Consider the following 26,980-nt stretch of genomic DNA (forward strand, 5'->3'; position numbering starts at 1 on the left):
TAGCCAAATTCCAATCTGCATTATATTTACATGCAAACCAGATATATTGGCATCTCATTTGACCATCCCTAGGTACCATTAGACCAGGGTCACACTTAGCAGAATCGCATGAGTTTTCCAATACGTTCTATAGGGTAAAACTCATGTGATTCTGCCAAGTGTGACCCTGGCCTTATGCTGCATACACACTTCAGATAAAAGTCTTTGGAAAATGAAAGATCACAGACCAATTTTACCCCATTCCATGTAGTATGAGAGCCATACCCTACACAGTCTATTCTATTGAGCTGAACTCACTCCTCATCAGATAAAATCTTTGCAAGATGCTGCACACATTCTAAAAGATCAGTATCTGCAAAAAGAAAAATCTGTTCCTGCGAAAGATCCGTTCCTACAAAATGCATTCATAGTCTGATATCTGCAGATCTTAATACACACTTTGTTTAACAGACCTTCATCTGCAGATTTAACAATCTGAAGATCCATCCTGGTGGATCAGATCTGCAGATATCAGACTATGAATGCATTTTGCAGGAACATTTTTTTTTTTTTGCAGATACTGATCTTTTAGAATGTGTGCAGCATCTTGCAAAGATTTTATCTGATGAGGAGTGAGTTCAGCTCAATAGAATAGACTGTGTAGGGCAGTGATGGCTAACCTTTCAGAGGCCGAGTGCCCAAACTGCGACCTAACACCGACTTAATTACCTCCAAGTGCCAATGGGGAGCGGGGATGCGGCGTGCCGAAAATGGGCGTGGCCATGATATTGTATGGGCGGAGCTAACGTAATGATGTAACAGCGAGGCATAAGAAAGCAGTGTTTCCGCCATGATGTGGTGAAACGAGGATTCGCATCATGGGTGTGCAGAAACTGTATGATGCTATTTATACCCGCCGTAACCACCAAAGCAGCAAATATAGCCAACTATGACCATTAAGGGCTCATTCACACTAGGTGCTGCGCTGTCAGTTTTGACGCAACGCACATAATGTAAGATTCATATGGTAACATGAAAGTCAATAGACTTCCATGTTACCATTCACACTACAGGTGTGCGTTCCCATGCGTTACGTTGTAACGCATCTGGGAACATTTTAACGCACAGCGCATACGTTTCCCCGACGGGTACAGCTGCCGACGTCCACGCTTTAGCGCACCACAACGTGCATTCCGTGCGATCCCTGTGCGTTGGCAGCGCATGCATGAAATCGCATTCGTGCATACGTTCTGTAGTGTGAATGAGCCCTTAATAATAAATGCAGCAACAGTTACCCCAGACACCAGAAAATAAACGCAATGTGTGCAACATTTCAGCAGAAAATCTTGCAATGTGGGCCATATTTCACCAGGAAACAAACGCAGCGGACATCATTTCACCAGAAAACAAACGCAGTGGGCCACAATTCACCAGAAAACAAACGCAGTGGGCCACATTTCACCAGAAAACAAACGCAGTGGGCCACAATTCACCAGAAAACAAACGCAGTGGGCCACATTTCACCAGAAAACAAACGCAGTGGGCCACATTTCACCAGAAAACAAACGCAGCGGGCAGCATTTCACCAGAAGACAAACGCAGCGGGCAGCATTTCACCAGAAGACAAACGCAGCGGGCAGCATTTCACCAGAAAACAAACGCAGCGGGCAGCATTTCACCAGAAAACAAACGCAGCGGGCAGCATTTCACCAGAAAACAAACGCAGTGGGCCACAATTCACCAGAAAACAAACGCAGTGGGCCACAATTCCCCAGAAAGCAAACGCAGTGGGCCACAATTCCCCAGAAAGCAAACGCAGTGGGCCACAATTCCCCAGAAAACAAACGCAGTGGGTAGCATTTCACAGTAAATAAACACAATGTGGAAAACATAACATTTAGCAGAAAATAACACAGTGGGCCGCATTTCACCTGCAAAAAAAGTAATGTACTCACCTGACAGAAGTCTTCTCTCTCTGCTGGGCTCTGGCGCGCATCTCCCCCGGACGTTCCTTCTGCAGTGATAGTCTCCCGCGCTGCCGCTGACAGGCAGAGTGCAGGGCTACGGGAAGATGGCGCCCGAAGCCCTGTACTGGAGACAAATAGTCTCCAGTACAGGGCTTCGGCGGCCATCTTGCCGTAGCCCTGATCTGCCTCCCGGGAGACTGCGGGCTATGAACTGGCACGGCGGCGTCTAATAGACGCTGCGGCCAGTTCATAAGCAGCGGTGGCGTGCCAGCAGATTAGGCTACGCGGGCCGGGCCGTGCACGCGTGCCATAGGTTCGCCACCGCTGGTGATGGGTATGGCTCTCATACTACATGGAATGGGGTGAAATTGGTCTGATCTTGCCTTTTCCACAGACTTTTATCTTAAAGAGAATCTGTACTCTAAAATTCTTACAATAAAAAGCATACCATTATGTTCTCCTGGGCCCCTCTGTGCTGTTTCTGCCTCTCCCTGCTGCAATCCTGGCTTGTAATTGCCATTTTTATGCAGTGTTTACAAACAAAAGACATAGCAAGTGATACGCTGAGAGTAGCTCAGTGTGTGAGTCATACAGAGTGTGCAGGGGGCCTGGAGAGGGTGTGTATAGCTTCTATCCAATCACAAGCCGCACAGCACATTCCAGCCTGACTGCCTGAGCCCGACAGAGGAGAGATTAGCTCATATAACAGAGATAATACAGCCACTGTGCAACTAGAAAAGGCTGCAGTTAGACAGAGCACATTAGAACAGGTATAGGAACTTATAGGATAGAAATAAGGATAAAATTTTTGTGAGTCTCTAAGTATGTATGTAGCATTAGGGATGGTTAGTGAGCTGTAAATAATTATGGGTTGATTCTGGATTATGCTTGAAATTGGACCAGTTGAAATCCACTCTGGTGGGATTTGATTGGTCCAATTTCCAGCAGCATGTATTTGCTTAATCCTGTATCAACTTTGAAATATTCACATCTTACTAGCCAGCCCTAGTTACCAGACAGTCTAGTCTTCAATGGAGAAGATTGAGATGCTAATATTTGAGAGTGGATGTGCACTTGAGAGTATGTATTATGCAGATTGAAATTTGACCAGAAGCAACTGAATTTGTTTGGTCCAGTTTCAGTCTACATACAAATTGCTACCAAATCTGTATCAAGTCAGAAAAATCTGCAGTTTACTGATCATCTCTACTATTGAATAAGCCCAGAAGATTGTAAATATGTGGCAGTTTTAGGTAGAAGCAGTCTGTATTCACTGTACTGCCCTTACCAGTATTTTGTACCTGGAATAAACTGGCCAATTGGTGAACTGGGATCTTTCTGGCTCCTACCTGATGACTCCTCCCTACAAATGGAGACTTAAGTCTTATTATGTTTGCTACATAAGCTATTTTGTAAAATAATTATTAAAATTACTACAATAATGCATTTTTGCAGCCAGATATGATTTTTTTTTAATTATCAAAAAAAAATAAATAAACCTAAATCCCTCCATCCAGCCATAGATCTGTACTCGTTGGTAGACAGTTTATTAATTCTTCTCTTCCTGTTATTGCAGTTTCCAGAATTCTGTATAGAGTTCCTTCATGGGTGTGGTATATATTACTATCAGGAAGGGTGAGAGAAGCTATAAAGCTGAGTATTTAACACCTAATAAGTAGTCCACTCCAAGTACAGCCTCATATACATGCATGGCAGCCGTGGGTGTCCATCGGTCGTTGCTACTGCAAAATATTATAAAATATAAATTACATTGTAAAATGTCCTATTTGCACTGTACAAAGTGCTAAAATAGGACATTTCAAAATATCAGTCTTGCAGTAACAAGTTAAACTTTGGGTCTGAAACTGTTAGGCCTGGTTTACATTAGAAATATTGAGCCAAACTGATCCGGGGAGCAGATCTGGTCTCCACTTCACCGGATGGCTCTGTGCACATTGGCAAACTGATTGTTAAAACTGATCTGATCAGTTTTCACTCCGTTTGCCAGCAAATACATACCCAACAGCAGCGGCTTCCTCTTCTTGCGTTGTGATTACACAGCACGTCATGTGACTAGTCACATGATGCGGAAGACTGAAGCCTCTACCGCTGGCCTTTAGGTATGTATTTTGGGCCCTGTTCACCCTCCCGCCGCTCAGGTTCGTGTCCCCCCCCCACCCCCTCCATCCCCTGTGGAACGGTCCATTTTTTCACTAGTGTGAAGAAACATTGTTTTCCATTGCCCCAATGCAGCAGCATTTTTTTTGTCCAGTTCCGTTGGGCAGAACGGTCCGGAAAATTAGGGCCTGCTGCATTTTTTGGTCCGGGGAACAGAACGTACGGAAAGTATCCATATCAACGGACACATGTGAACGGTCCAATAGGTTAACATTGGATCCTTTTCACAACCCTTCTGGTTACGTTACGTAAAAACATAGCTGTGAACCGGGTCTTAGGGCTCATTTCCACTATAGCGAATTCGCATGCATTTTTCGCATGAAAATTCGCATAGCAAAACAAGTGAATGGGACTGTTTCCACTTGTCAGGATTCCTTTGCGTTTTTCTGTGCAGAAAAAATTCGCATGGCAGAGCCATCAGAATTCACATACCGCAATGCGAATCGCATACAATGTATTTAATAGGAAATTCGCATGATGTTTGGGCATGCGAATTTTCATGCGAATTCGCATAGAAACAATGGAAAAGCACACCAGCACTGCCATGGGTAAATTCGCATAAATCTGCGAATTCGTATAGACCCGCATGCGAAATTCGCATCCGCATGCGAATTTTTACCGCGGCGATTCGCACCGCACAAGTGGAAATGCAGCCTTAGAGCTTGTTCACACTATGAACTTTTCATTTCGTTGTAAGCGCTGGCTTTTTTTTTTTTTTTTTTTTTTAGTGCTTGTGCAAAAATGTTGCTCTATGTGAGTGTTCTCACATGAGTGATGAGCTTTCTTTCTGGGTCCTGCACCATTTCCTGAGCATTTGCACATCAATGCAAGGTATAGGAAAATCGCTAAGCACTTTGAAAAATGATTTTGTGAGCAATGTATATTAGATACATTCAGTTCCAGGTCAAAGAGATCACTTCCTTGGTGTCTTCAGTGCTTAAAAAATCTGGGAGAACAATGGGGACTGCTGTTCACACACTGGACTCTCAGCTGCTTTAGGCTTGCTTCATACTGTGCCTCCTGCACTGCATTGTGATAACTTACTGAAAACAGAAGCACAGGGGACTGCACTGATTTTTCTATGGGTCAGTTCACACTGACCTGTTTGTCATTTACAGAAAAATCTGAATGCACACATTTTTTCCAGACAGTAGATTGTGTTGCCATTCATTTGATGAATAGCAGGCCTCTGTTTCGCAGTGGCAATGGACCTCCTCAGTGATGACATTGCAGCCATCAAAACAAATGTGGTCAGTGGTGTAGCAATAGGGGATGCAGAGGTAGCAACCCCACCAGGGCCCGTGGATAGAGGGGCCCTCCCTAAACGAGCGTATTAACTCTTCAATGGTGCTAAGCTTGTAATAACTACTTCTATATGTTTTGAATACAATAGACTCCCTTTATAGTAAACTCCAAGGGAGCAGGACAATTAGTTCACTATATCAGAATTGGTCACATTGTATATTTATACAGACACATTTGCTGGGACTTGAGGACTGAGTTTACTATATCAGAGTCCTACTGTAGTGATAATCATTAAACTCTTCCTCTCCCCTGCTTTTAACACAGTCCAAATCACTGAAATATATAAAGCTGAACAATTTAAAGAGGAACTGTAACGGCAAAACGTCTCCTGGGGGTACTCACCTCGGGTGGGGGAAGCCTCAGGATCCTAATGAGGCTTCCCACGCCGTCCTGCGTCCCTCGGGGGTCTCGCTGTAGCCCTCCGTACAGCCGTGACGTAATATTTACCTTCCTGGCTCCTGCGCAGGCGCTCTGACGGCTGTCGGCTCCGAAGTAGGCGGAAATACCCGATCGTCGTCGGGTCCGCTGTACTGCGCAGGCGCAAGTCTCCGGCGCCTGCGCAGTAGAGCGGACCCAACGGAGATCGGGTATTTCCGTCTTATTTCCGAGCCGAAAGCAGCCACAGCGCCACCGCTGGAGCCTGCAAAGGTAAATATTGAAGTCACAGTCGGGCCTGTCGCCAGCTGTTCAGAGGGCTGCAGCGAGACCCCCATGGGACGGAGGACGGCGTGGGAAGCCTCATTAGGATCCGGAGGCTTCCCCCACCCGAGGTGAGTACCCCCCAGGGGATCTTTTTGAAGTTACAGAGTCTCTTTAAAGGACAGATGCGAGGGAAAAAAAAATCTATTTCCCTGGGGCTTCCTCCAGCCCCTGGCAGCCAATATGTCCCGGGAGCTCGTCAATTGGAGAGGCGCAGTAGAGGTCGGCATCTGCAGCGAAGGGGATCCCAGGACACCAGAGATGCAGAGAGAGACATATCGTCTGCCAGGGGCTGGAGGAAGCCCCAGGGAAGTATACATTTTTCCCCCCCTCTGACCCTTTCCTTTAAACAAAAATAGAAGGTCCCTTTAACATGACTTCCAAACATGCTGCCTAAAAATTGTTACACAAAGAATCAAAGGAAAAGAAATACAGCCATAAAAAAAGAAATTCACACTGCTTTTGTTAAGTCTTTAATTATCCTACAAAAGTATGACAGCAGTCAGATTAAAAAAAGAAGCAATTGATGTTTAATTTGTAAAAGATTTAGAAAAGCCTCAATCTCTCACAACTGTTTGATGCCTGGTAACTGCTTGCTGAGCACACTGTTCAACTGCCCATGGAAACGAGCCCTAAGGCCTCTTTTCCATAGCTAGTTGAATTATGTTCTCAGCAAGCAGTTATCAGACAGCAGCAAGCAGTTGTAAGAGGCATTTCACTGCCTATCAAATGTCCGTGGAAAAGAGGCCTAAAGCAGGCCATACAAGACTAGGCCTCTCTTCCACGGACAGTTGAACTGTGTGCTCAGCAAGCAGTTAAAGGGCAGCTGTTAACAGTTGACAGGCAGCAGCAAGCAGTTGTGAGAGTTTTAGTGGCATTTCACTGCCCATCAAGCCCGTGGAAAAGAGGCCTTAAGGGCCCATCCACACTAGAAGAGCTTTTGAGCGTTTTGCGATTGATTAGCAATTTTTAAAATCGCTCCCATTCACTTTCATTAAATTGCGGTAAAAATCGCCATGATTTCACAATTTTAATGAAAGTGAATGGAAGCGATTTAAAAAACGCAAATCACAACGCTCAGAAAAGTGCTTCTAGTGTTAATGGGCCCTTAAAGAGGAACTCCAGTGAAAATGTAATAAAAAAAAAAAGTGCTTAATTTTTACAATAATTATGTGTAAATGATTTAGTCAGTGTTTGGCCATTGTGAAAAAAAGCTGCTGCATGCTTTTTTGGTAGTTGGAAATGGCTGTAAACAGCTATTTCCCACAATGGAACAAGGTTCACAGACAGGAAACTGCCAGAAGTACCACGGTACTCAGAGCTTCTTGTGGGAGGGGTTTCACCACAATATCAGTCATACAGCGCCCCCGATGGTCTGTTTGTGAAAAGAAATAGATTTCTCATGTAAAAAGGGGGCATCAGCTACTGATTGGGATAAAGTTCAATTCTTGGTCAGAGTTTCTCTTTAAGGCCTCTTTTCCACGGGCTTGATGGGCAGTGAAATGGCACTCAAACTCTCACAACTGCTTGCGGCTGCCTGGTAACTGCTTGCTGAGCACACAGTTCAACTGTCCGTTGAACTGGCCCTTTCACATGCGCAGCTAAACTGTGCGCTCAGTAAGCAGTTGCCAGGCAGCAGCGAGAAGTTGTAATAGTTAGACTTTCCACTGCCTATCAACTGCCCGTGGAAAAGGGCCCTAAGGATGTTGAATGAGATACAAATTATTTCAAGTTGATGCAACATTATGCAAATTTTGTATGACCATAAACCAAAGACTGCTAAAGGTAAAATTCGATTGGTCCATTTTCAAGCTGCATAAATCTGCATACAAAATTTGCATAATCTAATCAATTCAAAATTATTTGCACCTCATAGACCATCCCCATGCACAATGATTTCCCCAGTCAATTCTCTGCAAAATTAGGCCTCTCTTTCATGGGCAGATGATAGGCAGTGAAAAGCTTCTCAAACTGTCACTGCTGCTTTCTCAGGGTTTTCACTGTTTTTAAAAGCATTTCCTGAACAGCAGTTTAACTGCCAAGATAGTAAGATTCCAGCCAGCCTCCCTACTCACTTTCACATTATTTTGTCAGTTAGAATGAGCAACTGCCATCCAGGAAATGCTTAGGAAACCAGAGAATCCCCCATGAGTAGATGGACTAGTCCCAAAACCTGTCGGTTCTTTCAGATTTTAACTGCTCACTTTTTCCACTGGGGTGGTCCTTTAATACCTCTATTATACTGTTATTGCTCATATATCATCTACCACATAGAAAAATACAAATCCAGAAAATAAGACATCAGTTACAAAGTGCTATGCTAGAGACTGGTAAATCCGCTATGTTGCTGGTGAGAATGATGGTTTTGGCACAAGGATGAGATTCTACCTGAGAGGCGGGATTCCTGAGCTAAATACATTGTTTCCATGGCTACACTGCCCAGGAGTTATATTCACATTGTACAGGAGATCAGAGCCAATGCAGGCAGGCCTATTACTGAGGTTCATTATACAGCAGGGTGTATCCCATATCAATAAAACACTTCATTAGATTTTATCATGCTTATTTTATAAATCCAGCTACATGGCTTCTTAAACTGGCCATACATGGTTAAATTATAGCCTGATATGCCGAGGCAAGCAATCCCTGCCTGATTAGAATTAAGGTGCCCATTAATTTTTTCACCAAATGCAATCTTTCGATGCAAATTTAATGATCGAATTGAATAGAAAATTGACCGTTTATGAAGGCAATCAATAAGGAACGATTCTCTGGTCGACTGCTAAATAGGATAAAATCGATCCGAAAGTTGGATTTTATGATCGAAATTGAAGAATCGTTCAGTAAATGTCAACAATCGATAATGGCCTTCCAATTAGTTACGATCGTTCAAAACGAGTCGAAAGATTGCAATTTGGTTAAAAAATTGTACCACTAATGGCCCCCGTTAGACTGGATAATGAAAGATTACACCACATGGCAATCTCAATTTCAACAGATTTAACCCTTTACAATATGCTTGGGGGACATAGGTGATCTGGATTTGCGGTGGCAGCAGTGCTAGAGTAAGTAGGTGACCTGGCATCAGTGGAGGCGGGTGGGGCCAGCACTGCTGTAGCTCCACCCCCTTATAACTGCACCAGCATAATTTAGTTATTACGCGGCGTTGCATAGTGCTGGGGAGGATTTAAGCATCGGACATTGATCCACATAGGGGGTCCTTATGCTGGACTAGATCTGCCGATAGCGCCCCTAGTGATCAGCTCAAATGCAGCGGTGGATGCATTTGACATCCAACACTTTGATCTGAAGAGGATGACGCTGTGCCAGATTTAATCCGGCAACAGCGCTATCTAGTGGCAGCCAGATGTTGGACAGAGTCTAACACAGGTCCTACAGGGGAAAATGGCAAAAACCAGGATTGGTAAGGGTTATGCAGATATTTATCGCACATTGATCAAACTGCATCCATTGCACTGCTAGATGCAGAATAACTTCATGAACTTTCATTCCCCAACGTCCTTGTTTCTCCTCACATGAAAATTTTCCAACATCTCTCATAACACTTTTGATCGATAAACTGTCCTAAATTGATCAAAAGTCAATTGATTTGGATAGGTTGGGGCAACAGATGACCGGTTGATTCAATAACTGATGTAATAGGTTGGAAACCAGAAAAAATCAATACATGTATTGCCAGCCATAAAGCTAGCCGTGCGTGGATGTTTTTTTTTCCAATCAATTTCAGTCTGTTTTGGTCTCTAATGAAATTCACAGGTCATGAACTGCCCCAACGTACAGGATCAATTTGGTTTTGATTATGGGCAATTTATCATAAAAAAATCAAAAAACCAGTTTGGACATGGTGAAAAATATCCATGCGAGGGGGGCGGGGCAGGGCAGAAGCAGTGGGGAATCGATGGTTCATGCCATCACTCTGCATCTAGCACAGATGTAGGGAACCTATGGCTCGGGGCCCAGATGTGGCTCTTTTAATGGCTAAAATAGGTAAAGCCACATAGTGGGAGTGTTATTTTTAGCCACAATTGTGGCGAAAAATCTTTTTTCTAAGGAGCAGCGACCTCAAACCGCAAAGACCGAGTGGAGACGGGCTTTCTCCACCTGCGCATACGAGTGGTTGCCTCTTCAAGCAACCCACACTTGTGAGTAGTACTAATTACAATTTTTGACCATATCGCAAGGATAATACACTATAGGGGCTCCCGGTGTCTCTGTGGTTTTTTCGTTTGTATTACACAATACTTTTAATGGCTACATCTGGCTCACATACAAATCAGTAGGGATTGATTCTCTAAGCTACACTGCTCAAGCAGCGCAAGTAACATTTTCATAGTAGGTACGCTACTGCTGTAGCATGCACTACTTATTTACTTGTGCTCCCCCCCAAAATGAACAGCTGCTCCAATTGTCCCACTCTGGACCCTGTCAGGTCCAGTGACTTTGTAGGATGACATCAGCGCACTTTGATTGGCCCAATAGGCTGCCTGTCACTTGACAGGCAGCCTATTGGGCCAAAGTGTGTGGAGCTTGTCCTACAAAGTTAATCAACCCCCAAGTCAGCTAGCTAATTGTACAAGCTGTTAGTCAGTATTTCTCCTGTCTGGCTCTTGGTAAAATTGCTGATGTTGCTGAAACCAAAGAGAAGCTGAAGATGTGTCTGACACTTCTGCTGCCTGGCAGATCAACTGTATACACATCACCATGGCAACAGGGACGTGAGCCCTCCCCTGCGTGTGCGCACCGTTTTAGTTTGAAACATATTGTATGACTTTCAGGGAAAGGCATTTTAAATTTGTGGTGTTTATGGCTCACTAGGCTAAAAAAAAGGTTTCTGACCCCTGATCTAGCAGTACAATGCTTGTGGTTCAATCGATGCTGGACAGAGTTTTGCTGAAATAGATCAAAACCGAGTTTGCTGTGTGGTGCCGGAAACAAACACTATCCAGTAATATAAGGATTAGCCTGGCGTATTAGTGCAACATTAACCTTTGCATGGCTAGTTTTACAGTAACCCTGAGAGGAGAAAATGTGCCCCTAAGGGGTACTGAACTAAAAAAATTAAATCTGGACATACCTGGGGCTTCCTCCAGCCCCCTGCAGCCCGCAAGATCCCTCTGTGTCCCCTTCGTGGTCCCACTGGCAGCTCCGATAGGTGCGTGACTTCAGCCAAAGTCATGCATGTGCCGTCTAGGCACAGGCGGGTAATCTAGCCAGACGACCTAAGGGTCCTGTGTATGCGCAGTATTCGAAAGACTGAACCACGCATGTGCAGGACCTTACGGCGATGGGCACAATGACACGCCGGGTGCCTGGGGTTGCATGCGCAACTTCAGCGAAAGTCTCCAGGTTTACGAAGCCGCCAGCGGGACCATGGAGGGGACCCAGAGGAACCTCACAGGTTATGGGGGGGGGGGGGGTTGGAGGAACCCCCTGGTAAGTCCAGATTTCCTTTTTTTACTTCTGCTCAGGGTCCTTTTAAAGGACTCCTTAAGTGAGAGGGATAAGGAGGCTGCCATCATTATTTCCTTTTAAACAATACCAGTTGCCTGGCAGCCTTGCTGATCTATTTGGCTGCAGCAGTGCCTGAATCACACCAGAAACAAGCATGCAGCTATTCTTGTCAGATCTGAAAATAATGTCAGAAACACCTGATCTGCTGCATGCTTGTTCAAAATCTATGGCTACAAATATTAGCGGCAGCCAGCAGAGGAACAGCAGGATGGCTAGGCAACTGGCATTACTTAAAAGGAAATAAATATGGCAGCATCCGTAGATCTCTTGCTTCAGTTGTCTTTTAAGGACCACATTTCCTAAGATTCTTAGGGCTGTAGAATATAAATGCAATTCATGAATGTTTCAGCAATCCTCCCTATGGTCTGATATAGCACAGGTAAGAAATATACAGGGTCACTTTATGTTCTCTAGCCAAAGAAAGGTGTAGTAAATCTGGATCTATTCCTGGCCAATCACTGAGCGTTATTAAAGTGTACCAGAGACAATAGAAAATAAAAGTTTTATACATACCTGGGGCTTCCTCCAGCTCCATGTGCACGGATCGCTCCCATGACGCCGTCCTCAGCCTTCTATATTGCCGGTACCGGGTCCCATAACTGCTGCCTGAGAGATATGTAGAACTGGCCAAAGTTACAGGACCCGGTACCGGCGATACAGAAGGCTGAGGACGGGAGCAATCCATGCGGATAGGGCTGGAGGAAGCCCCAGGTTTGTAGAAAACTTATTTTTTATAGTCTCTGGTTTCCTTAAAGCTCATCATGCTGAAATCGGAAATATCCTCTTTTCTTTTGGGTACCTCCTGTGATTGGCTTCTTCGGGTTACACCCTGCAGCTCTCTGCCTTGTTCGATAGACCGCATACAATGGCACACTACAGGCGGCAGTGGTCAGTTATGGGGATAACCTACTCGAGGCAGCCCCCAATCTTATTTAGCAGTGTAGTATTTGGTTGGCACAAAGGGCATTTTGCTGGTCACACCGTCGACAAGCTTCTTCCTGACTTCCAGGCGTAGCGGCGTGCCAGCTTTCACGTATTCAGACTCCACGTACCCCATGGCCACATTCACTTTCAGGGATGGGGAGGGGCAGCCGCTGGTCACTTCTCCTGTGGATGGAACAGCAAAAGTAGGATTGGAAGGTGAGTGGCTCAGTTTACACCTTTTTTTGTGTTATTTTTTTTTCCATGCAATTTAGCTGTTGTACTATTTTATCTCTCCAAACTAGAATAAAAGACACCTATGGCGTACCTGAGGTGAGGAAAAAAAAAAAAAGAATCACATACCTCAGTAGAGGGAAGCCTCTAGTCCAGATATTTCCCCAATCTTCCTACTCCTATCTAGGGGGGGATTTAGTTAGATTTCAGTGGCAGGGATGCGGCGGTTTAGGTAGGGCAGACATGTTAAACACATTTTTTAAATAAAAACATGATTTTTAGGAGACTTCAGTGTCTCTTTAAGGGGCCCCAACTGCTACTGCACTCCCTCTGATAAAGGGTCCAGTCTTCAGATCAGGTTTTTTGTGGCTACACTCATTTTGGGTGTTACGATTATGGTGTCCACACTTGCTTTATGGCCCTTGAAAGATGGACCCCCAGGCTGTAATGGCCACCAAGGGAAAGGATGTGAACATTGAGAGCCCAAACAAAGGTTTGCAGGGGGCACCATGATTTGTAGTTATTCTACTGACCGGGGAGGGGGGATACTGGATACTTATGCTGAGGGGGGGGGGGATACATAATAGTTCTGGTTACCAACTACTGAGGACTATCTATTCCTGGGGCTACCTCTGGCTACTACAACAGTGAGCTTGAGTCTGCAGGTAAGGGGAAGGAGATTTTTACACACTCGCCCTTAGAGTTATTTAGCCTATAGACTGCCCTGTCAGATACAGCGCCAAGCAACATTGACGTTCTGCGTCTAATAATACTCTAGTAAGAAGGGGCACTCACCGATGACCTTCCCATCCATGTTGAGGATAGGTGTGTGCTGGCGGACAGGAGGGCCCGCGGAAGTCAGGCCTACACGTTTTCGGGTCACCTTTCCTTTTATCTGTGGTACAATCACTGAAGCTCCAGGGAAATCCATGGCAGATCTGCGGCGTTTACCTGCACAGAAACCAAACATTACTTTACCTCTGGTCAGAATCCTAAAAAGGAATTCTATCACGATGACTGCACAGCTCCAGTCACTGTACTGATCAGACCAGGGATAGCATAGGATTACAGACTGGGAAGTTGCTCTGTACAGATCCAGTTAGTACTGTATCAGCAGTCCCAGTATAACGGTGTAGGGTGGGTAACAGGAGCCACATGTGGCTGATTCCACAACACACAAGATATCCCTGATTATCCCTTGCATGAGCACTTCCAATCTTTTCCCCACGAATGCTCACCCAAGCCCAGTGTTTGTGCCAGGAGAGTTGTCCCACTGATCTCAGGTCTATGTGTAGGACTAGTTATCCAATGCCCCACTCACCTAATGTCCAGACCAGACTGGCCTCCACTGGGGTGGTAGTCTCATCAATGTCATTCCCGTACAGACAGAGCCCCGCCTCCAGGCGCAGGCTGTCCCGAGCCGCCAGACCAGCCAGCTTCACTTCCGAGTTCTGCAGCAGCTTCTCTGCCAACTCCACAGCCCTGTCAGCGGGCACAGAGATCTGCGGATGGGAAATGCGTCAGTCACCTACACCACTCAGGTCTGTAGGAAGAAGGCCACTGAGCAGCCGACAAATCATTTATATACAAGTATTGTTAAAAAAGTTATTTTAATTATGTTAATATGACTACAGGTCCTCTTGAGGCTTCCTTTACACTGCAAATTGCAGTGCGATTCTGATCTAATTTTCACTGGCTGCTAGGAACACATGGAGGAAAAAAAAAACTTTTTTTTTTATTTTTAAAAAAGGACTTTTTTAAATTGCATCGGAATCACGTGTAGCGTAAAAGAGCCCACAGAGGTATCTAGGAATAAAATTGTTTTCAGCTGCTAGAGATGTCATTCTTGCAAAAGAGGGCCCGTTTCCACTAGCGCGAATTCGCATGCAGACAACGCATGCGGATTCGCATAAGCAATACAATTGGATGGGACTGTTTCCACTTGTCAGTTTTCATTTGCGTTTTTATGTGCAGGATTTTTCTGCACGGTAGACCCTGCAGAATTCACCTGCGTGTGGAATGCAGGCGAATCGCAGGCAATGTATTTAATAGGGAAATCGCATGCGTTTTTTCCCGCGATTTCGCGTGCGATTTCGCATTGAAAGTAATGTAAAGTGACACAGGCAGTGACATGGTTAAAATCGCATATACCCGGCCTATGCGAAATCGCGGCAAAAAACGCATGCGGAATCGCATCCGCATGCGATTTTGTCAGCGGTGATTCCGCACCGCACTAGTGGAAACGTATGCTCATCGATTTTCTTGTTCAATTTCTTGCAGGCACAATGCATCTGCTGGGAATCGATTCCCCCAAATGGCAGATCGATCAATTTTTGATTGATTATGAGTAAAAGAAATCGATAGAAAATATCGATTGGACATGATGGAAAATGTAAAACAATCGGGGCAGGGCAAGAGCATTGGCAGATTGATGGCCTTTCACTGCTGGAATCTATTGGAAATTGATGTGCAGTGTATGGTAGGAATCTATTCCCTCTGAATTAATTCTTTTTAGAAAGGAATCAATCTTTTTGTAACATTGGGTCAAAATCTATAAATGTATGGCCAGCTTTAGTCTTTTTGGTGTAATAAACCAACCAACCCCCCCCCCCCCCCCCCCCCCTGTGAATGCTTCTTTTTGACACTGTTCTTATCACCGATACTTACACAGAGAAAGACAGAAAATCTTTGTAGAGAATCTGTGAGGGGGGGGGGGGGGGGGGGGGGGGAAAGAGCCCTGGGTGGTACTTACCTTGGTAGGGGGAAGCCCCTGGATCCTAATGGGGCTTCCCCTGTCGTCCTGTGATCCAGGGCTGCCTCCCCCTTAAAAGTCATTGACAACTGAACGCTGCTATATTTACCTTTGCGATCCAGCATAGGCGCAGTACCGTCTTCCCCCTCGGGCTCTGTAAGACGCCTGTGCAGAACAGCAGATTCAATAGAGCTCAGCTATTTATGCCAGAGCCCAAGGGGGAAGCTGATACTGTGTCTGCGCTGGATTGCAAAGCCCTGGATCCATGCTGCTCAGGAGGAAGGGAAGCCTTATTAGGATCCAGAGGCTCCACCCTCCAAAAGTAAGTAGGGGCTCTTTTTTTTTTTTCTTACAGGTTCTTTTTAAAGATAATAAAATTAAGTTACAAGTATCATCTTATAGCTGTCACTCCGCTTGGTACAGCCTTGCTGATGAGGAGGAGTGACCCTAGAACTTCCATACACCTCTGGGTTTTGTGTCCTACCTCCACGCCATCCTCTCCGGTGTACCCGCACCGCGTCACTCTGCAACCAGGGATACCAAACACACTCGTAGTGACTCCTGTCATGAACGTCAGTTTGGAAAGGGCGTCGCTTAGTCCTGCCTGGAGCACCTGAGCCATGGACGGGCCTGAAACAGCAGATTTACAGACTTAAGAACTTTACTGGATATAACATAATAAATTAAATTGCTTATTGTTTACAATATTCATTAAGGCCAGAAGCCCCCTAGGAGCGATTTCTTATCGCTAGCGATTTGAAAAAGCTCTTGCTAATGCAATGCTATGGGGGATTTTTATAAAATCACATTGCTCAAGTGGGATCACACTCGTATCATTACATAATCAAGAGTTTTCAAATCGCAAAGCGCTCAGAAAAGCGCTCCTAGTGGGTTTCTGGCCTAAGAGATTATTTAGGCAGAGTTTGCCCATTGTAAAATCTTTCCTCTCCCTGATTAACATGCTGAAACTTGTCACCGGTGGTGACGTATTTGGTACTGGTAGGTGCATCAATGGGGATTGTCTGTTGACTGTGAGAATTCTGCAGAATAAACCGCTTAAGGTGGCCACACACGATACAATAAAATGATCCGATTTTAGGGTAATTCGATAAAAACAATCGGATCTCCCAAAAAAACAAAAACAAAAAAATCGAAAGCTTTTTTTTCATTCGACTGGAAAATCCGATCGGATTTCTCGTTTTCTTCGATTTTTATCGATCCGGAATGCCAGATATTTTTCTTCAATCTTTCTAAAGATTGCATGGTGTGTTAGATTGCCAATTAATTAATATACACCCCTAGCAATTTTGTCAGAGTATCCAATCATTTTTATCATAATTGGGGAAAAATTGAACATAGGTGTGTGGTACATTGTAACATTTCAAAAATATGAGCAATCAGTCAGAAAAATAAATTGCAATTCTTAAATTGAACAGATATTTAAAAATTGTATGGTGTGTGGCCACCTTTAGGCTGTAATATCACTGGGAGGGTGGGATTTCATATCCTTCACACAGCATTATATAGATCTAGGAAGTGTTTCTGATGCTGCAGGAAAATTATCGTAAAATAGAATAATTTACTGCATTCTACTATATGTCACTAGAGTTCCTCTTTAGGATCAGCAGCCACAAGGCCTCACTGTAACATGCAGAACCCCTTCCACATTTTCAGATTAAATCAATGTGTCTCTAGTTAAATGGGTGGCATTGGACTTGTGTGGTGATATAAAGTATACAATCCATGGAGGCTACATATAACAATTTATAGGGCTTAAAGGATCTGCTGCTAAATGCATAAGGTGGCCGCACATCACTCGATGGCTCCCAGATTGAGCATAAGCTAGATCCATCTCTGATCAGAGAGGGATCTATTACCTGCCCACAAAATTATAATGGAAATCTACCTAGCGCCGCCACTTGCGGAGGAATTCCCCAATCCCAAGTAATGTGTGGCGAATGTGTAAGCGGTGCAGCTCACTTACCCACCGGCGTGTCCTTCTCCATCGCCGGGGGCACGTGTCCAGCATGTACCGATGTGGTCACGTGGTACAGGCGCTGAATGCAAATGGAGAAAGACGTGGAACACAGGAGGGGGAATTGTAACAATTGAAGCGCCAAATTGCGGCATCGATTTCTGCCAAATTTGATCAATGTGAACAAATTGGTCGGATATCGATGCCACAAATCAAATAATGAATGGGCACTTGTACTACTAGATACAATTAACACCTTGATACCCCTTCTACACTTGCCTTGCAAGTGTGCATTGTGTTACCCTGTTATGCCAGTGCCACGGGGTTACACAACGACAATGTGAGGCAATGGGGCCTTGCAAATTTACTGCGTTGCGCCGGAAGTTCCTGATTGGCCGCCAACCTGCTGCATAGTCAACATCGCATTACTGTCAGACTTCCGCGAAGACGGTGGAAGTCATGTAAGTAAATGGGAGACGAATGGGACACGCAGAGATTTTATATTTGTTGGCGGCGGCTGTGCTGCGCGCATGCGCATAACAGCATAAATACGATGGCGAAACCCAGGAATCCCAGTGACATATTTTCTGTCCAGCAGGGAGTACATCACTAGGTGGGGCATATGGTGCTATGCATAGGACCCTGTCGGTACACTCTGACACGCTCTGTCGTATGAATGTTTTCTGCTTTGCAGTGTGAGGCAATGGGGGTGGAGCGTCATACCTCTAAAGCAATGGCCTGGTGTAAAACCAGCTTCAGGGGTCTTGTGCCCATTCCTCAAGGGAGAGAACTATTTTGGGTGACTAAATAGGTTCTTACACAATATTAGGCAGGTCTAATTGAAGTATTGGATGATCAGTGTACCCCCCCCCCTTTTTTATCAAACATATTACAGGTTTGTCAAACTCAATCATGTAAGGGGCCAACATCTAGTGTGAGTCTCGGGCCAAATTGTTTAATAGGATTTATTGAACGGTCTCAAATAAAGTGGCGTAACTATAGTGACCATTGGGGTGGACCTCTGCTCCTCCCCCTTCTGCAGAGTATTAACAGTTTCATATTTACCTGCTCCAGTGCTGCTTCAGGTCTCCTCGTATCTTCCTGCAGACACATGCACTATCCTGCATACCTTTGGCTCAGAATGCATGTCACGTGATCAGGAGCTGGAGGTGAAGGAAGTATAGAGCGTGCAGCTGCCGGGAAGAACAGAAGAGACACAATGCAGCATTGGAGCAGATAAATATTACTCTGCTCCGCTACTCTGATGTGGGGAGAAGGTGACGGGGGGAAGGTGTTTAGGTGTGATTGAATCCATGGCGGCCGCCCCATGCTATTTCCATAGGGAGGTCCCATGGGTTGTTGCTGCACCAGGGCTCAAACTGGAATTGTTTCAACCAGAAACACGGTCATCCTCTGGATGGGAAGGTAGTGTAATTTTGTTCTTCTACTGATGCACATTTTAAGCTCTCAAGGGCAGGACTGTGGAGTCAGTACCAAAATCATCCAACTCCAACTCCTCCGTTTATTTAAACCATGACTCAGACTCCATCTACCCAAAATTCCTCCGACTCCACAGCCCTGCTTAAGGGCCACATAAAAGGGTAAGGAGGACCTGTGATGTAAAACTATTTTGCTTCTGTTTAACACCTTATCTCCTGCACACTACAGAAAGCGACATCACCTTGTAAGGCCAACAGGGCAAAGTCCAGGACTTCCAGGTCCACATCACGGCCAGCTGCTTTAAATTCCGACAGTTTGTTCTGGTGGACACAGATGAAGGGGGTCAGTCCTCATAGTTTATAAGCAGAAAGGGGTCACTGAGGGGGTGAGGGGGCGGTACCTGCATGAGGGCGGAGTCTTTCACTGCACAGCCAGCATTGGAAACTACATAGAGGTGACCCTCAGAGGTATTTGTCACAATCAGGTCATCAATGATCCCTCCACTGTCATTGGTGAAGAGAGAGAGCGTCCCCTGCAGGCCAGACAGTGTACATCAGTGAATGGTTTCTCTGGACAGTAATCAAGCATGTGACAAGTAATAAAAAAAAAGTTATTGATGTATCAATAGTGACAGCTGAAATGACAAAATTGTCAGGAATCTGAAAGGGGAAAAAAACCTGGAATGCAAAGTGGTTAATCCTTCTCTAAGGTAGACAATGTGGGGGGTATATGTTGTCACAGCATAACTCACCTGATTCTCCTTCAGTTCTGCCACGTCCGCCACCACCAGGCTCTCCATGAAAGCAATCCGTTCTTTGCCATTTACTTTTGTCTGAAGTTATGGAAACAGAAGCAGAATTTAGCTCCATCTCAGTACATCACAAGGTGCTGCTGATGTATCAATGCTTGGCACAAATAGGTCAGATAAACAAAAGTCACACATGAAAACTCTGCCTCTGCACAGACTTGATTCCATCCTGCCACTCATCTTCCATCTGTAAAGGATTATTCCACTTTTGTACAAAAATCTATGTAACATATCAATCATTTATTAACCGGCACACATATCTTTTATAAACAAGCCGGGGATGGTACTGGAAAATGTATATACCTTTTTCACACTGGACAGAACTGCAAAACTGTAGTGTTACAGTGCTGGCCACAAAGAGTTAAGCAGCAGCCCCTTGGTGCCTCCTCCAGCAATAAGCCTGGTGGAATCTCTACCTCCCTGTTTACTGTTAGGACTCTCCTTATGCACCGCTCCGTTGTGCCCTCCTCACGTAGCAACACTAACCTGTGTGCTCCCGCTTTCATCTCCCTCTAAAGAGCCGGATCATCATGGCAATTCTATGCAGTTGCCTGGGGCCTGGAGAGTCTAGGGGCATAGTGGATGCTAGCCCCCACTAAATCTTACTAAAAAAAGCCAGGTGACCATTAGCAGTGGGCAGAAACTGCTATCTTGCCTAGGGCCCCATTTCATCAATCCTTTCCTGCTTCTCCATGACCCTGTGGCATGCACAGAAATCAATGTAAACTACAATCTGGCAGCGATGTTAAGGCATCGATCTCTAGCAGATTGGATCAGTGATCAAATGTGGAAAAAATTGATGAGTGTATGGGCACCTTGACAGCAATTGGCAGTACAACTTCCCTTTGCCAGATACGCAAATACCCGGACTCAACTTCTGAACTTACACACAATGTAAGAACACATTCTGCCACCTGAGGCTGCTTTCATACTGTAAATTGGCGTCAGTGATGCGGTGTGTCGCGCCCGTCACACCGTTAAAAACAAGCCTTTAGGGAACATCAGGTGTGTGTGTGAAAGGGTCCTCATGCATTGAAGAGTAAGGATGGAAAGCTGGTGTAGTGTTCTGCAGTCACATGACCTGACTTTACCTGCAGCATGTGGGAAACATCAAACAGGGAGCAGTGCTGGCGGGTGTGCAGGTGCGAAGCAATGTGACTGTCCTTATACTGCACTGGGAGACTCCAGCCTGCAAACTCCACCATCTTGCCGCCATGGTGACGGTGAAAGTCGTACAGTGCAGTATGGCGAGGTGCCTCTACCTGAAAGAGAAAACAGAAGGGTTCATGGGGAATCTCACTGATATTCTGAGGTGACTTCTATGCTCTATCTGGTTGAGTAACTCCCCTTTCCCTACCAACCTGAAGGGACAAGTCTTCTCTTATTTTTCCATCCTAAGCGCCAATCTCTGCCCTGTCTCCAGCATGTGTCTTTTAACCCCACATTAACATAATGATATAAGGGAAAGAAATAATAATAGGAGTGATGTAATTTCAGTTTTGAATTTTACATTGGTGCAATGCTACTGTAATGTGCGCGGCCTGCATGCGTACATTTCTACAATCATTCAGTGTGCCAGTCTTGTATACGCACTGCTCTATTGTCAGTCATGGCATGCCAGGTCTGTATACACAACGCTCCAGTGCCAGGCTTGTATACACACTGCTCTATTGCCAGTCATGGCATGCCAGGTCTGTATACACAACGCTCCAGTGCCAGGCTTGTATACACACTGCTCTATTGCCAGTCATGGCATGCCAGGTCTGTATACACAACGCGCCAGTGCCAGGCTTGTATACACACTGCTCTATTGCCAGTCATGGCATGCCAGGTCTGTGTACACACTGCTCCAGTGCCAGGTTTGTATATGCACTACTCTATTGTCTGTCATGGTGTGCCAGGTCTGTATACACACCGTTTAAGTTTGTCTCTTGTATACACACTGTTCTATTGCCAGTCATGGAGTGCCATTCTTGTATACACACAGCTCTATTGCATGGTATGGTGTACCAGGCTCGTACACATACAGCTCTATTGTATGACATGGTATGCCAGGCTTGTACACACACAGCTCTATGGCATGGTGTGCCAGACTTGTACACACACTGCTGTATTGCATGGCATGGTGTGCCAGGCTTGTACACACAGCAGTATTGCATGGCATGGTGTGCCAGGCTTGTACTACACACACAGCTCTATTGCATGGCATGGTGGGCCAGGCTTGTACACACACATCTCTATTGCATGACATGGTGAGCCAGACTTGTACACACACAGCTCTATTGCATGACATGGTGAGCCAGGCTTGTGCACACACAGCTCTACTGCAAAGCGTGCCAGGCTTGTACGTACAGTTCTATTGCATGGCGTGGCTTGCCAGGCTTGTACACACACTGCTCTATTGCATGACAAGGTGTGCCAGGCTTGTACACACAGCTCTATTCCATGGCATGCGAAGCATGTATACATACAGCTCCATTGCATGACATGGTGTGCCAGGCTTGTACACACACAGCTCTACTGCATGGCATGGTGTGTCAGGCTTGTACACACACAGCTCTCTTGCATGCCACAGTGTGCCAGGCTTGTACACATACAGCTCTATTGTATGGCATGGTGTGACAGGCTTGTACATACACAGCTCTGTGGCATGTCATGGCGTGCCAGGCTTGTACACACACAGCTCTATTGCACAGCATGGTGTGCCAGGCTTGTATACACACAGCTCTATTGCATAGCAGAGTGTGCCAGGCTTGTACACATACAGCTCCATGGCATGTTGTGGCTTGGCAGGCTTGTACACACACAGCTCTATTGCATGACAATGTGTGCCAGGCTTGTACACACACAGCTCTATTGTATGGCATGATGTGCAAGGCTTGTACACATACAGCTCTATGGCATGGTGTGCCAGGCTTGTATACACACAGCTCTACGGCATGGCGTGCCAAACTTGTACACATACAGCTCTATTGTATGACATGATGTGCAAGGCTTGTACACTTACAGCTCTATTGCATGGCGTGCAAGGCTTGTACACTTACAGCTCTATTGCTGTAGGTCTGTATACACACTGCTCCAGTGCCAGGCTTGTATACACACTGGACACAAATGGTTACTGCTCAGATCAGGCTAATAACTTGCACATGAGGAGCATGAGGCTGGGCTACGCCACAACCATTTGTGTCTTGTGTTTGTTACTTGTCTGGTTTATGCAGTAGCACAGGGGGATTCTGCTGGTGGTCCCCTCCTGATGTCTAATGTTGGAAACACACAATGCAATTTCCCGTCTGATCGATGGGTGATCGGACAGGAAGTTGTAACGCGTGCACAAGTCCAAACTGCTCCCGATCGATTTTCTGGCTTGTGCATACACCTCTCCATTACATAGCATGGTGTGTCACACTTGTACACACACAGCTCCATTGCATGGCATTGTTTGCCAGGCTTGTGCATACACAACTCTATTGCATGACATGGTGTGCCAGGCTTGTGCACACACAGCTCTATTGCATGGTATGGTGTGCCAGGCTTGTGCACACACAGCTCTATTGCATGGTATGGTGTGCCAGGCTTGTACACATACAGCTCTATTGCATGGTATGGTGTGCTAGGCTTGTACACACACAGCTCCATTGCATGGTATGGTGTGCCAGGCTTGTACACACACAGCTCTATTGCATGGCATGGTGTGCCAGGCTTGTACACACACAGCTCTATTGCATGGTATGGTGTGCTAGGCTTGTACACACACAGCTCCATTGCATGGTATGGTGTGCCAGGCTTGTACACACACAGCTCTATTGCATGGCATGGTGTGCCAGGCTTGTGCACACACAGCTCCATTGCATGACATGGTAAATCAGGCTTATACACACACAGCTCCATCGCATGGCATGGTGTGACAGTCCTAGGAAAACACAGGCTGGCTTCTCCTAGTGGTTGGACTCACAGAGTAAATTCCAGAGTGAGGCGGTTAGGAACCTTTGGCAGGTGGAGGGAGGCTAAGCAGCAGTCACAGCACACACAGGGCAGGGTCCACAGGCAGCGCACGTGTGGGAATATGCCACTCATTGCAGTGTTGAAGCTATTGCCGCCAAGATCCAGATTTGTATCCATTTACAATAAAAAAACCTCTTCAATCTGATCTGCTCCATGGATACAAAACAGACACCATGTTGACCTGCAACAGACAGGCTGTCTTCTTTTTTTTTACTTTAGGTACTCTTTAAAGTTTCTTTGATCCGTGTGTATGAAGGGTATAATAATATAATGGTACGATAAAAGGGTATCTGGATTCCAGCGTGTCAGTTTGTCAGCTGTCTGATGGGCATTAACCCCCCCCCCAGGGCTGAAGTTTACACTTGACGTGTCAGACTCTGAAGGTTAATGATTGATAGCCGACAGCTCAAGTTCTAGTTCAGCCCAAAATCCACCTCCATCCCTGGTGGATAATACACATAACACTAATATCTGCACAGTGAAGATGAATAAGAAGTAATAACAGTGCAGAAGGAAATAATGATGTACGGTACATCTGTGCACAGTGGCTTGTGACACACATACCGTAACAATGCAAACTCGGCACTATGTTGCAATGATATCAGTGCACGGCAGGAAGACAGACTGAGAGAGGTGATTGGTTATAATAGAAAAAGAATAAAATGCAATGCCAGCTTTCAGGGCAAGAAAAACTACACTTTGTAAACTTGCAATTTGTAAACAGACAATATTAGGTGTGCACAAAAGCAAATATGATAACTGTATGAGTAATAAAAAGTAGGAAAACACATTTTTATTGAATGTTATGTCAGTTTCAGACCACTTTAAAGTGAGCCTAGGGTAAACTGAATCCTGTGGGCACCAGACATCTGCAGGGGGCTGGCAGAAGCCCCAGGTAAGTTCAATTTTTTATTCACCATTTTAGGTACACTTTAAAGTGTACCTGAGACGAGAAGCTGTCAGGACTGGTAAGACCGCGACTGAGCACATGCTCGGCCCTGTCTCTTTGATTGCACTCCCGATCGCAGGGAGCGTTATGTGCATGTGCAGTTACAAGCCTTAACTAGCTGCACAGGAGCTGAATGCTCCCAGATACAGGATCGCGATTGCGGAGGCCCAAAGCTGAGGCCGCACCCCCTGGGATCACAGACTTTAATTTGGCTGCAATCAGCTCATTGGATTGGTCTGGGATGACATTGAAGGAGCTGTCAGACTTCAGGGGTCTGGAAGAAGCTCCAGGTAATTAAAAACCCTTTTTCCTCTCGTCTTAGAAAGGATAAATGAAGTGAGAGGGATACGGAGGCTGCCATATTTATTTCATTTTAAAGGATACACAAGGTGAGTAAATAAAAACTATTTTTACTTACCTGGGGCTTCTTCCAGCCCCTACAAGTCACGCGTGTCCCTTGCCGCAGGTCCAGTCCTCTCCCTTCTGCGTCTGGCATACTCTGGGGATCACCGACCCCAGATGGGTCAGTGTCTTCTGGGCGTATACAGAAGAATGGGTTGGCTGCCAGTGGGAGATGACAGGAGCTGCAGCGAGGGACACACATGACTTGTAAGGGCTGGAAAAGCCCCAGGTAAGTAAACATAGTTTTATTTACTCACCTTGTGTATCCTTTAAGCAGTACCAGTTGCCTTGCTATCCTGCTGATCCTCTGCCTCTAATGCTGGGAATACATGTCTATGCAGCCCAGCCCATCGATCTCGCCCATGGGAATTGGATCCCGATCCCCGACAGGCAACATCCATCAAAGGTGTGTACAGACCTTTACAAAGTGCTGTGACTGGGCAAATATGTGGGTGCAGTTTACTACAACCTATCTGAAATCTAGTAGTTCAAGAGGTCGGAGCAGTGCTTTTCAGCGCTGCTAGAATTGGGCGCAGCCGGCGCCGCCATAGACTATAATGGCAATTACTTCTACAGCGGCGCTCAGTGAGTAACGTCGGCTCCGTCAGAAGACGGAGCCGAAGTTCCTTTAAAAACACAATAATTCGGCCTCCAGCAATCGCTGGAAGCCGAATTATATCGTTCCCCCACTATCCATGCTGGCCTGGAGGGGGAATAGTAATTAACAGGGCCCGGACTTGTGCAGAAGCAGGATCAGCCATATACCGAATGTATCCTGCGCCCAAGTCTACCGGCGCCGATTTCATATGTATGCCAAGAGGTTGCCACTATTCACCCAATCACATTAGCTGAATTTCCCTATAAGGTTTCCTGTTGGGTCCCCTAACTTGCCCCCTCATGTTTCCACCTCTTGACAGGTGTGATGTAAGGAGTTATTGTTTTCCACTTCAGCTGTCAAATGTTGCAATGTAGTAGCTGATGACTGTATGCTATAATCCGTGCACATATTACTGACACTGTGGTACAATCAGTGCAGAGTTGAATGATTCCCAGTGTATAACTTATATTAAAATGTTCCTTCCTAGAGACACAAAGTAAACACACAGCACTCCATGGAAGTGATATCCGAGCAGTACAATGTAAGCAATAATAAAGCAATGCAGAATGGAAGACGAGCCAATGTGCAGTGCATAGTCAGATAACACATAACACTCTGCAATGTATTTCTGTAATGCCATCACAGCAGCTGCACTGAGCAATGATAAGCTGCAGCTATTTGATTTAGCACGGCTGCCGTCCCCAGCACTGTACCTGGGTGCCCCCGGTGTAGCCCCTGCTCTGGCCGTAGGACACCCCACGGAGCCCCGCACACACCGACCGCAGCCAGCAGCGCATCTTCTTCAGTAACACTACGCATGCGCCGTCTGCACAACACCTCCGCCTCCTTCTCCGACCCGCAGAGCGCATGTGCCAGGCTTACAGCTGAGCGCATCAGAACACGTATATAGAGCACGTATCTGCGGGGTAGAAACTCTCTCTGCAAGTTACTGGGGTTCAAGAAAAACAATCAGCGACCCCTCCAGGCAGCTCTGTAATCATTATTTATACTGAGACCCTTCTGCCAGCGTCTCTTCTCTAGACTGTCCTCCTGGAAGATTGTGTCTTGGTTACCGAGCACTTACCTGTAGGTTTACTGAGTGTGAGGTTAGGTTCCTGGTAAGTTAGCTTGTGGTTCATGCCTATCAACACTCCCCCTGAACTTTGAGCCTCCTATCTTGTCACTGATGTAACTAAAGGTGCAGGGGGACCAAGACTCTGAGGGGACCCACATTCTTAA

At 45.7% G+C, this 26,980-nt stretch overlaps 1 protein-coding gene across 1 annotated transcript; it reads right to left on the reverse strand.

Moving 5' to 3' along the window:
- Nucleotides 1–6,588: 6,588 nt before the first annotated feature.
- AMT (aminomethyltransferase) lies at nucleotides 6,589–26,534 on the reverse strand. Its single transcript, XM_068252911.1, has 9 exons — nucleotides 26,455–26,534; nucleotides 20,882–21,052; nucleotides 19,734–19,814; nucleotides 19,383–19,514; nucleotides 19,224–19,302; nucleotides 16,052–16,197; nucleotides 14,137–14,317; nucleotides 13,611–13,766; nucleotides 6,589–12,767 (listed from the first exon to the last, which is right to left on the reverse strand). Exons 2-9 carry the CDS (start codon nucleotides 20,993–20,995, stop codon nucleotides 12,589–12,591), a joined length of 1,068 nt encoding a protein of 355 aa, XP_068109012.1. The 5' UTR covers nucleotides 20,996–21,052; nucleotides 26,455–26,534; the 3' UTR covers nucleotides 6,589–12,588.
- Between the last annotated feature and the right edge of the window lie 446 nt (nucleotides 26,535–26,980).

Source organism: Hyperolius riggenbachi, chromosome 9 (assembly GCF_040937935.1).
Source record: "Hyperolius riggenbachi isolate aHypRig1 chromosome 9, aHypRig1.pri, whole genome shotgun sequence".
NCBI lineage: Eukaryota > Metazoa > Chordata > Amphibia > Anura > Hyperoliidae > Hyperolius > Hyperolius riggenbachi.

Excerpts from the sequence above, each read along its gene's own strand:
- AMT (XM_068252911.1), bottom strand. The coding sequence starts at position 20,995 with ATGGTGGAGTTTGCAGGCTGGAGTCTCCCAGTGCAGTATAAGGACAGT. Across the intron at positions 16,198-19,223 it reads TGCCCTGTTGGCCTTACAAG|GCCCGTCCATGGCTCAGGTG; the intron begins GTGATGTCGCTT and ends CTGCTGTTTCAG. Across the intron at positions 14,318-16,051 it reads CCGGAGAGGATGGCGTGGAG|ATCTCTGTGCCCGCTGACAG; the intron begins GTAGGACACAAA and ends TCCCATCCGCAG.